General features: G+C 51.4%; 1 protein-coding gene across 1 annotated transcript in view; it reads right to left on the bottom strand.

Annotated features, from left to right (window-relative positions):
- Positions 1-570: 570 nt before the first annotated feature.
- LRFN2 (leucine rich repeat and fibronectin type III domain containing 2) overlaps positions 571-12,734 on the bottom strand; it is a 200,883-nt gene continuing 188,719 nt past the window's right edge. Inside the window, exon 3 of the mRNA XM_045390818.3 lies at positions 571-1,851. Within this exon, the coding sequence (XP_045246753.2) occupies positions 882-1,851 (970 nt within the window). The 3' untranslated portion in view covers positions 571-881. The remainder of the gene's footprint in view (positions 1,852-12,734) is intronic.

Here is a 12,734-nt window from a genome sequence, read left to right as displayed (position 1 = left end):
CACATGAGCTTTGGACTCCAAGTCCACTGCTCTTTCTGCCACCCACACTGCTTTCCTTAAGAGAAGCCCTCCTGGCCTGCCACATGCTCAAGGGGGACTTTCCATGTCAGCTTCCCAGAAAGAGTGGCAACAAGCCCAAAGCAACTCCGGAAGTTAAGATCCCTTGTGCCCTACAACATGAAGCCCTCCTCCCTCCCCACACATAAGAACCCAGGAAGTTACTCTTCTGGTTCAAACTTCTGTGATAGGTGTGGCATGTCATGTTTGAGAAGCAAAGGAAACTAGGTCAGGTATTAGGGGTCAGTCACTCACCCCTTCCAGTGTCGGGTGTGGGGGTGGTTGGGAGTAATGAGAGCTCTGGGCAGGGAACCCCACAGTTTTCCCCAAACAAGTGTGGAAACAGAATAATTCCCTCCTCTTGTCAATTGGCAACAATTACCCAGTACCAGGGCTGCTGGGAACACGCATTCATATGTACGATTAACTCTCGATTATCCGTGTGAATGAAGAGGAGGAGTCTGGGAAATGGAAAAAAATAAATTAAGAAATAAAAACAACACTAGACCCATAAGCAATCCAAAGCCGCTTGCTTGTAGGCTACATTTGTGATTAGAAAGGCGGAGTCTCGCCTTTCCAAACACTCAGGGCTCAGTCCGGTATTTGAGCGAGTCCGCATTCCCTGAGCACACCCCGGCCGGGTGGTGGGGAGGTGATATGGGTGTTGGGGGTTGGGGGGGGGGAACACGAGGCCATTGACAGGGAGACGAAACTGTCCCTGGATGTAAACATCACCATGGAAACTCCACAAACACTTGCCAGTGAGATTCTTTCCCCTTCTTCTCCCACCCTGCGCGCAGGAAAGGGAGCATGCCCACCCCCACCTAGACCGTGCTCTCCATCACCCACTCGGAGCTGCCAAAAGTCCCTCGGGCCCCCACCAGGTCACTCTCCTCGAAGGGCAAGAGCATGCCGTTGACAGAGAGGCTGCGCTTCGTCCAGATGTTCGAGACCCTCCGAGGGGGACTGTAGCCGCCGGGCACTACCCCTCCCGCCGCCGCAGCCGCAAAGTCCCCCATGTCGAAGGAGTGACTGCGTTTGGCCTTGCCCTCCAAGGGCAAGGGGAGCAGACTCCTGGCCCGGGCCGCGGGCGGCCCCAGCAGTGGCTCTCGGTCCGAGTGGTGGCCCCTGGCTGACGTCCCAGCCCCTCTCCCGGCTGGAGTCCTGGAGTCCAGCAGCTCCTCCTTTCTCTGACTCTTGAGGTCCAGGGAGGCGAAGGCCCCCATCAGGCGGTCAAGGCTGGGCTTGGGGCGCGGAGCGGAGGGTGGGAGCCTCCAGGGGGCCCGTCCCAGACCCGCGGCCTCCCCACTGCCCAGGGAGCTGGAGGAAGAGGAGTCACTAGCGCGGGCCAGGCTGGCGGTGAAGTCCAGGAGCTCGTTGCGCACCACCACCTTGGGCGGGCCCTGAGGCGGGGCCCCGGCAGGCGCGCTGCTTGGAGGCGGTGGCTGGGCGCCGTTGGTCTGCGAGTACACATTGCTGACGGCCGCTGCCATCTTACTGGGGGCCTCGTGGTTGCAGACCTTGTAGCGCACCATGAGGATGACGATGAAGACCAGGAGCGTGGCCACGATGATGCCCCCGATGACCAGGATCATGGTGCCGCCCAGTATCTGGCTGTGCATGGACTGGCACTGCGGGTAGTCAGCCTTGGTGAAGAACTGGGCGCAGCCCACGATGTTGGTGGCCGTGAGTGTTGTGGCTGTGTCATCCCACATGGCCAGCACACACAAGTCGTAGCCGGTCCCAGACACCAGGTTGTTGACCACGAAGGCCTTGTTGGAGGCTGGGATCATCCTGGGGAGGGAGGTGGACACAAAGAGTGAGGGGTGGTGGGGTGGAAGGACAGGGGGAGGGGGAGGGGACAGAGGGAGAAACAGAGTGAAGGGGGAGGGGGAGGGAGGCCAAGACACGCACAGGGACACAGAGAGAATAGGGCAGAGGGAAAGTAAGGGACAGGGGTGAAGAGACACAGAAGAAGAGAGATGAAGAGACAGAGGAGAGGGGAGGAGAGAGGGGCAGGAGCAGGCAGGTGACAGGAATAGGGTATAGGAAATGAGAAGAAAGAGATGTGAGGAGGGAGACCCAGACAAGGGAACCAAGGGATGGGTTGGGGTGGAAAGGAAGGTGAGAGAGGGAGATTCAGGGATGGAGCATCAGGGAGAGGTATAGATGGAGAATGTGTCAGAGACCGGGTGAGAGAAAATCCAGATATATGGAAACAAAAACACAAAAAGACAATGAGTATGAAGATGAAGGGAATGAGAAGGGGGGTAGTTGAAAGCAGAGAAAAGGGGAGGCATTTAGAGGTGGAGGGAAAGAGGAGGAGGGGGAGAGACTCAAGCAGAGTTGAGAGGACACACAGGGACAGGCAGAGGGAGAGACAGAGAGGCAGAGAGGTTAAAGTGTGAAGAAGCAGAAATTATACAAAGGGACACCTGCTACCCTCCTCCCTCATACCTGCTACAAGTATTCCCTCTGTCTCTGGGAAGGGTGGGGTGAGAGGTCAGCCCTGACCCTGTGCCAGCCCACTCCAAGGCTCGCTCCAGCCCTCCTGTGACCTCTGAGATTCGCAGGGATCCCCATCAACACTTTCTGAGCCTTCTTTCTGGACCAGGTGCTGTGCTGTGTCAGAGACAAGATCCTGCCTGGAGAGGCCAGCACCACCCTCACCTCCAAAGGGCTTTCTCATGACTCAGGAGGGAGAGCATTTGCTGCTGCAGACTGAGGGAGAGGGGGTCTAAGCGGAAGAGGAGTGGAGGCAGGAGAAGGGGGCCTGCCGCTTAGGGGGGGAGGGACAGTGCAGTGTGAAGGACTGGGGGGCACTTCTGCATCCCAGAAGAAAGGGACGATACCTTGGTCCTAGTTGTAGTAGCCCAGGCTCAGCCAGGAAACCTAGGGGAAGAGTTTCTTTAGTAGAAGACTTTAACTGCTCCTTCCACCTTAGGGGAGGGTCTGATGGGGAAGTACTCTCCCCACATTGTGGCTGATCCTCTCCTGCCTGGACCTGCTCACTCTGAACTCTAGAACCTTGTGACCTTCTTAAGCCTGGATGCATACCCTGAACTCTAAGACCCTTTTTGAGGTATCATGCCTTCTGCTGATTCCAGAGATGATGCCTGTGTCACTTCCATAAACACTCCTGAAGAAATACCCAGGCTTGAAGGTACCACTGTGTAGCTTTCTTGGTATTTCCTCCACTCCCGTTCTCCTATTCCCTACTACTTGAGAATGAAAGGGCTCTATCAGCTCCCATCAACCCCTCAAACCTAGAGCTGGGCAACTTAATTAAGATATCAAATATGAAATACTGAAGTCTGAAAACTTCCACCTGGGATCCTCACACAGAGGACTGGAACTGACAGGCAGATATTGACATCCCGTCAGTGGGCAACCCCAGTGGCTGCTGCCTCCCTCCTCACCTGCCCACCTGCTCTTTTGCTAGGGAAGCCACACTGGAGGAAATTGAGCCCCCAAGGCCCAACTGATATGGTCTGGCTGTGCCCCCACCCAAATCTCATCTTGAATTGTAGCTCCTACAATTCACGTGTGTTGGAGGGACCTGGTGGGAGGTAATTAAATCATGAGGACGCGTCTTTCCCATGCTATTCTCATGATATTGAATAAATCTCATGAGATCTGATGGTTTTATAAAGGGGAGTTTCCCTGCACAAGCTCTCTTCTCTTGTCTGCCTCCAGGTAAGACATGCCTTTCACCTTTTGCCATGATTGTGAGGCCTCCCCAGCCATGTGGAACTGTGAGTCCATTTAACCTTTTTCTTTTTTTATGTAAATTATCCAGTCTTGTGTATGTCTTTATCAGCGGCGTGAAAATGGACTAATGCACAGCCCCCCGCCAGCACAGTGTTTGGGGCAGAAGAGGCCAGAGGGGTTAGGAGGGGTGGATCCAGCAAGGACCCTGCAGCCAGCCCCACAGGTCTATCTGAGACTTCAGAGCCAGTTTCCCCTGGGCATCATGACAGTCCTGTAAAGGCAGTGATCAGTACTCCCATTTCACAGAGAAGAAATGGCCGAGACTCAGAGAGGGTAAGTGATTTGCCTGAGGTCACAAGCTTGGACTGCTAGTATGCAGCAGTTGAGACTTTTAACACTAGCTTCTGGGTCCATGGTCTGGGCTTGTTCCTCATTGTGTGACAGACATGGAAGCATTTTTCCTCATTTCAGTGAAAAGTTCACCCTGGCCTGTGGTTGGTCAACCACCTTCATCCCTGGAGCAGCTTAGAGCCTGCTGTGGCTCACGTTCCTCTACTGATAGGATGTCCTGCCTGCTGGGCCATCTGCTGGGCAGGGCCTAAGGAGCCCTGTATGGCCAACGCTGCAGGGGACACTCGAGTCCTCCAGGGCCTCGTTCCTTTCCCCTCAGGGCTAATGATGTAAGTTGAGAAGGCAGGAGCTAAGCACACCCAGAACAGTGACAGCAGCAAGAGCAAACACCAGCTGGTAACTGTGTGCCATGCTCTGTTTTAAGTGCCCTATGCCAACTCACTTAGGCCTACAGCAACTCCCCGACACAGCTGCCATCATAATCCAGATATTTCAGATGGGGAAACAGAGGTGCAGAAGTGTTAAGCAAAGATAACATGGCGGAGCTGGGATTAAATCCCAGGGAGGCCACCTTCAGTCTTCTCTGAACCACCGCATTCCACCATTTTGCTGGGTCGCAGTGATATAAGAGCATGTCCACTTGAGAGGTGGATGGACACCCTTGTTTACTGAATACCTGTTGTGTAACATAGGTTTCCACATTCATGATTGCATTGAACACAGCCACCCCAGGACACCAAAGATGTACTACAAGCCCAGAAATCTTCTCGAGATTTAGCCACCTTCTCCTGGGAAGCAGACCACACTATTACTACTATTACTACTACTACTAATAGCAACAAAATAAGAAGAACAGCTAACATGAGGGCTTACTCTGTGCCAGGCACTATTGTGAGATATTTAAGGGGATTAAGACTCATTTAATACTCCCTAACATTGTTGGGAGGCAGTTATTGTTATTCTCATTTTCACTTAACGGATAAGAAACTAAAGCACAGAAAGGTTAAGCTACCTGCCCAAGGAGGCCCAGCTAGTAAGTTGGCAGAGTGGGATTCAAACCAGGCAGTTTGGCTCCAGGGCCTCCGCACCTGACCACGGGGCCATGCTGCCTCTCAGACACTGCCCCATCTACCTGCCCTTCCTGGGCAACTTTGTGTGGAAACCTGCCTGGCCTCCCCAACTCCCCTTTGCTCCCAAACTCAGAGAAAAATCATAATGTGGTGAAGCCACCTCCTAATGTGATGAAGCTGCAATTGGGTTGTGCTGCTGATGGAGGTGTAACAAGGCAAGGCTGATTCTTGGCGGGCCACTGGCACCTGGATGAAGGGTCAGGTCTGGAACAGTTTTGCACTGTAACTGGCCCATCAGAAACAAGGCCAGCAGGAAAAGCCTGCCAGGATGAAGAGCAGAAAGGCAGAAGGCGGCTCCTGATTCCTCTGCTGTGTGTGTGCGTGTGTGTGTGTGCGTGTGTGTGTGTGTGTGTGTGTGGCAGTAGGAGGAGCTGGGGTGACTTAAGGAGAGCCAGAGCCAGCTAACTCAAAACAGCCCTAGCGGGCAAGGTCAAGTTTGCCTTTTCTAGTAACAATAATAACCAGTATTCGCCTATTGTGCTGGCATGTTTACACGCCTTATCTCATTTAAGATCCTGACAACCCTCTGAGGAAGTTATTCCCATTTAGAGAAGGAGGAAGCTAAACAGTTTGAACTTTCCCTTGGAGGAATGATGGGGCTGAGACCAGATCAGGTCCACTGGGACCCAGAGCCCACACCTCTTAAAAGCAAGACCACTGCTGCCTCCAGGCAGCCAACAGACAAACTGCATGAGAAAGTCACAGGAAATGGGCACTCCAGTGAAAGATAGAGAATTCATCTCTGACCTGTGTCCCCCTGTCTATCTCATCATCCAACCCTACGAAACCATCCACTGATCCTCCAAGCTGTATCTGGGGAGCCTGGATTTCCCCCTTCACTCCTGCTCACAACCCATCACTCTGGCTGGTAGATTCTACCTTTTGAACACCTTCTGCCTTCCAACTCCACATGCAGTGTTAGCTTAGGGCTCTCCATTTCTGGTCGGGATGGACTCAGCAACCTCCAGTCAGGCTCTCTGCCACAGATTGTGCTCCCTGAAAGTGCATTCTCAGCACCACACCATCTCGAGTGCTCCACCTAAAACACAGCTCTGGCTGTGTCCCCTGCCTGCTGAGATGCTTCCAGTGCTGACTACGGTCTACAAGAGACAGTGCAAGCTCTTTAGCTGGGCTCCAAAGCCAGGCTGCTGTCACATTGTTGTCCTTCTACCCACACAGCCTCTAACGCTGCCCACATTCTTAAAAACTTGCCCAGGTAGGAAAACACTGCAGAATCAGCCGGGGCCTGAGCGGGCAGATGGCACTTCCTAGAAGGATAATTAAAGAACTTATTTATCAAGGGACTAATTGTAAAGAGGCAAGAGGTTATGGGGGATCACAAGGGAATGTGCAAGAACCCAGAGCTAATAGCAGCCAAGAGCTGAGCTGTTGCCTCTGCCACACCCCCAGGAGAGAGAAGCACGTAGGCCAGTGCTACTCGTAGTGTGGCTCACAGACGGATGCCGGCCCATGGACAGTTTGTTCCTGCTCCATGATCAGACACTACAGAAGTCAAGAGTAAGCATTAAGGCTTTATAGCAATTTGGCATTGGTTGTCACATTCAAGTGCGTGATGATTATTTCTGATAACTTAGTTCTAGTCTTACAAAAGCACGGGCCTGCAACAGAGTGGGGAAAATTGAAGCTGCTCCTTCACAATGAATAGCTTGAGGAGCCCTGGGCTAGTGCAGGCTTTCTCAGCCCCGCCACTGTTGACACTTGGGCTGACTATGTCTTGGTTGTGTAGGGCTGTTCTCTGCATCGTAGGAGGACAATCCCAGGACACCCCTGGGCTCCACCCACCAGATGCCAGAATACACCCACAGTGTGACAAGCTAAAATGTCTCCAAGCATTGCCCAATGACCTCTGGGGGCAAAGTCACCCTCCACTGATGCACATTGGTTTAGAGAATTTGGTTGAGAGACAGAAGCTGCCAGGGGCAACCTCACAGGGTGAGCGCCAGACAAAGAAGTAGCCGGACCTCACTCTTCTCTGCCACCGACCTTCTGCTGCTGCTCTGCATGGCTGAACCAAACTAAAAGCCAGGTTCACAGGCACATGCAGGTCAGGCTTCCAGAGTGCAGAGCAAGGCAGAGGAGGGGAGAGTGGATCCCGAGGGACAATAGACAATAAATGGCTCAACCGTCAGGTCAGTCATGGGCCTCTCGGTGAAAACCACGTCCCTGAAATCCTGAGAGATTTCTTTTCATCATGTAAACTACCAACATCTCTGTTAGCAGAAAACATGAATTGCTATTTTAAGTTAAGCTGTTCCAATGCGTTAAATTTAATTAAGCTCACACACTCTAAAAGACAATTTGAAACTGCAACCCCAAGCACTTACTCAGGAAACACAAAACAAACCTAAGTGACTGCCTCTGGATTGTTTTTCTTTTTCTTTCTTTTTCTGTTAATATTATTTTGGCACTGTTCATTCAGTTTAACACTAGCACACAAATCTACAGTTGATACCAGAGGTCTATGAAATCACAGGCACATACTGTGATTCTACTGTGGGCTCTCGAATCTGTTCTCCGCCTTTCACCTGCTTGCCTCTGCTCTGTGGGGAACTACATTTCCCAGGCTACCTTGCCTGTTCCCAGGTTTCCGAGCCCTCAGGCTGCCAGGTGGAGGTGGCCAATGGAGGCACTGGAGAGAGACTGGAGGGCCGGAAGAGGGGAGAAGCCAGGTATCTCTTCTACTTTTTCATCTCCAAGTGGTTTCGCCCTGTCAGGCACTGAATCTCCTCTGTGATTCCAGCTGCCAGGGTTCCAGCTCCTGCTAGACACATTAGGATCTTAGTCACTGGCCATGCCATCTCCTCCTGTGTCCTTCCAGCCTTGGATGGGGATGGGTGGGTGGTGGTGGCTTCCAGCTGTTGCTAATCTCTATAGTGCCTCCCTGTCCTGCCCCCCACCCACTGCTCCTGTACCCACTGTCCCCACCTGTTGTTGACCTCTGAGCAGCTCCATCATCCCTAAAATCCAAACCCTGTACTGAATTCTCTTTCTCTCTCTTTTTTTTTTTTTTTTTTTTTTTTTTTTTTGATACAGAGTCTCACTCTGTAGCCCAAGCTGAAGTACAGTGGTGCAATCTCTTGGATCACTGCAACCTCCGCCTCCAGGTTTCAAGCGATTCTTGTGCCTCAGCCTCCCGAGTAACTGGGACTACAGGCACATGCCATCAAGCCCAGCTAATTTTTTGTATTGAGTAGAGATAGGGTTTCACCATGTTGCCCAGGGTGGTCTCGAACTTCTGAGCTCAGGCAATCTGCCCGCCTTAGCCTCCCAAAGTGCTAGGATTACAGGTGTGAGCCACGGCACCCGGCCCGAATTCCCTCTTTCAAAAGACCTAAAATGTTCCTTTTTTTCTTCTGACTGAATCCTGAATGACACAAGGAGATAACCTTTACATTGTTGAGAACATTCTATTTATTAACTTATTTCCTTGCACTTTGGGAAAAGATGATCATCTCTTCATGTCAGCAGCAGCACATCTTGGCTGCATCTGGTGAAACTCCAGCTGTAGGAAACAATTTACCAGCCTCTCGAAATCACTCATCACTCCCCCAGTAAGCCATCTTGATCCCATTATCCCATTGCACACAGTGGTCCCTCTTCCTTAGCATCATATCTTTCTCCACCGGGTGATCTCATCTTTTAAGGCCTGACTCATAAATTACCTCTGACCTCACCAGAGCTGTCTTTTCTCTCCCTTCTCCCACAACCCCTCCTACAGTCCCCTGTTAAAGCCCTGGGGGTTGTTCATGTACACTTTTCCCTTGAGGACTGGAACTATGTCTTATTCCTCTTTGTATTTCTACTGCTGATCATGATGTCTGGTCTAGAGTCAATGCTGAGTAAATATTTGCCCTATGGTTAGGCAGTGAGTGCAAGAGTGCTTTGCAAAATGTTAGGGCCTAAACATATGTGAGGGATTCTTATGTAATATTCAAGGGCTAGCTAATGGTGAATTCTCAGACACCGGCTGGTTCTGAGGACATCTTTCTGGAGAGGTATTTTTTCTGTCACCCAGGCTGGAGTGCAATGGCATGATCTTGGATCACTGCAACTTCTGCTTCCCAGGCTCAAGCAATTCTCCTGCCTCAGCCTCCCGAGTAGCTGAAATTACAGGCAGGCACCACCATACCTGGCTAATTTTTGTATTTTTAGTAGCGATGGGGTTTCACCATGTTGGCCAGGCTGGTCTCGAACTCCTGACCTCAGGTGATCCACCCGCCTTGGCCTCCTAAAGTGCTGGGATTACAGGCTTGAGCCACCGCACCCAGCCTGGAGAGGTATTTTTTCTGTATCCTTGAGGCTTACTGCAAGGGCTCCTGAAAACCTTTCATGGATGTGCATATACGTATGTGTTTGGGGTATATGATTGCATGTAGGCCTGTGTGCGAGAAGATGTGTGTCTAAGAAGTATCATTTGTCAGCTGAATGTGTGGGTATTTGTGAGTGTATGTCAGAGTGTAGGTGTTTACATGTATGTGGCAATAAGGAGTCCTGGTCCTAGGCAATGTTAGTCATTGTTCTGCCCCTCTTTCAACCAACCCCCTAACCCCACCACCCCCAGAGGCTTCCACATCCTCTGAAACGTCTGAGGTGACTTCCTGTGTGACCTCTCCTGCAGACTGAGCCTCCTCTTTTCTAATGGAACAGAGTTTGCCCCCCAGAAAAGGCATTTGGGCCTCAGAAATAGCAATGGGAATGGAGTGGGAGTTTCCGCCTGGGCCTTGGCCTCCAGGAAGAGCCTGTGGGCTGACTACCAAACCCCACTCTCCCCCTCTCTCGTGACTTCCCATTTAGGCCACACTCTCTAGGCTCTCTTGCAGCTAGTACGCCCATGTGACCCTTTCTGGCTAAAGGGATGTGGAGGATGTCATCTGTGCCAGATGATCTGTGCCATCTCTGGGCCAGGCCTTCAGTAGGTCAGGATGCCTTCCCCACACTCCCCTTTCCTTCTGCCGGCTGGACCCTGGGGCAGGATGACAAGGCCTGGAGGGAGGTACATACGGGTACCTAGGTCTCCCATGAGGAAGGTCTCCTGGTAATTTGGCACACCGCTCTGGACTGTTAGGACAGTGAGAAATCAAATTTGATTCTGCTTGAGCCTTTACCTTATGGCAATTCTTTGCAACAGCAGCTGCCTCCCCTGACTAACAGACACCTGCAGGTAAGATGAAGTGAGCCTGAGGAATTTGCTATGTAGTAGGTACGTGTGTGAGAGACAGGGTGAATGTGTGTGTGTTTGTGTAGAGGAACACATTGGTGCTGGTGTCTATACGAGAAATCTTTGCCTTCCTGGAGTTGTCAACAAATACCACCTCTTGTATCTGCATAATTCCTCCAGCCTCCAGCCTCCCCTCTGCTCCCCTAGCACCACGCCTTTCTAGGTGCTCTGTCCTCTCCTCCCTCCATCAGTGATGCACCATGGCTGCCTGCTGAGCCTCAGCGCTAATTTGGAATGGCCACATCAAGTTTCCCTCACCCCACCCCCCTGGCTCTGTGTCCTCATTACTGGCTCTTCACAGAACCACTGGCTTGCCACCCTCTCTAGCTAGCCTTGGGATCTCAGACTACATGACATGGCCTCATTAAACCAAGTCAAGCAGCCCTTACTCCCAGATTCTCTCTCTTCCTGCAAGCCCCAAAGGGACCTGTTTGCTTTCATGCATGAGCTGCAAGGGAGTAGAGGAGATGAGTGTGGTTCCATCCTGCATACAATTTATTGAGTACTTACTACGTGCCAGGAACTTGACAGGCAGAATCTGATTCTGCACACTGACTGTATGAGGTAGGAATAATTACCCCATATCACAGATGAAGAAACTAAGGCTCAGGCAGATAGAACCCCTGCTTAAGCTCACACAGCTGGAAAGTGGCTGAGCCAGGTCGGCCAGGCCACAGAGCATGATCTTCCCTATGCTGTATTATACTGAATTGAATTGAGCAGAATCAGGATTTAGCATGAGGCGAGTCTTGGAGTCAGCCAACTGTTTGCCAGCAATTTAAAAAGAAAAAAAACCCTGCATTACTTTACAATGATAGTTAACATTTATTAAGCACTTACTATATGTCAAACACTGTTCTGAATATTTTCCACGTATTAGTTAATTTAATCTTGGGAAATCCTGTGAGGGAGGTACTAGTCTTATTATTATTATGGATGAGAAAATCGAGGCTCCAAGAAATTAAGTGACGTGACTAAGCTCTCACAGAGAGGTTCGTGCTCAGCCAAGATTGAACCCAGCACTTTCACATTTCCTCAATTCATGTTCACAATAACCCTGGGAAGTACATCTAATAATCATGCTGCTGTTTGAGAGGCAGCGGTCAACTGAACTGCCGTGGGCTCACATAGCTGATTAGGGCCGGAAATGGGACTCCAGTGAATAAGGAGGGCAGTCTCTCTACTTCAGGACACATGCTCCTGGGAGGTCTGAGGGAAGTGAGGGAACCATGTGGATATCCATGGGCAGAGTTTCCAGGCAGCAAGGAGGTGCCAGTGCAAAGGCCTTGAGGTAGAAACAGTGAGGAGGACGGTGAGGCTGGAACAGAGAGATGGAAAGGGAGAGTAGTAGGAAATGAAGTCGCCAAGGTAGCAGCTAGGAGCCAGGTTCTTGCAAATATGTTCACTCTTGTGTTCCAACTCTGAGCATTGGCTGCTGGGTATTGGTGTTAAGGATTCTGAGGCTGTGTTTAGACTCAGTGGACAGAGTCCTCTGGAGACTGTATCTCATATTTGCTGTTTCTGGCCTAGAGATCAGAGTAGTTAGAATTACCAGTACAAGTTGTAGACCCTACTGGTGACTAGTGCCAAATGCTGGCCTTCCCTAAGCACCAGGCCCTGAGTGATAATGGGGGAAGGCACATGTCTTTTCTTTAGAGTGGGATGATCATGGAGCTTGTGTGACTCAGTGAGGGCTCCAAGGATCGGAAGCCTCTGATCTTTCAGCTGGGGCCAGGGACCAGAGGCCTGGGGTTGGGGGCCAGCCTCTGTACCTGCTCTTCTGCCCTTGTGGCTCCTGAGAATATGGAGCTTCCACAAATGCCCCGAAGCACCCCTGCCTTACTGGCAGTTACTTTAGCCTCTTAGTGAGTGAAGGGGCCACATTCCTTTCAATAAGATTGAGACTCTGAGACAGAGCACCCCAACCATTGCCTCAATCCTCAGGTGTACCCAGACATCCACTTCCACAGCCCCTGAGACAGCAGGCAGGGTTGACATCAGCCCCTGTTGAGTTGGCCTCTGGGTCTGGGTGTCCTTCCTTGCTCCCATCCCCCAGCCTCTTCTCTGCTAGTAGTCAGAGGGATCCTGTTAAAACGCAGGTCAGAGCCTGTCTTTCTCGCTCAACCCTGCTCTGCCCCCAGAGAAGCCCACCTCATGTAGTCAAAGTCCTCATATGGCTCACAGGCCCCAGGCGATCTGCCCCTCCCCTCTTGGGTTTTGTCTCCTTCTACTCCTCATTATTACTC

Source organism: Macaca fascicularis, chromosome 4 (assembly GCF_037993035.2).
Source record: "Macaca fascicularis isolate 582-1 chromosome 4, T2T-MFA8v1.1".
Classification (NCBI taxonomy): domain Eukaryota; kingdom Metazoa; phylum Chordata; class Mammalia; order Primates; family Cercopithecidae; genus Macaca; species Macaca fascicularis.
Note: the sequence above shows the minus strand (reverse complement) of the source record. Positions and strands in the feature narration are given on the sequence as shown.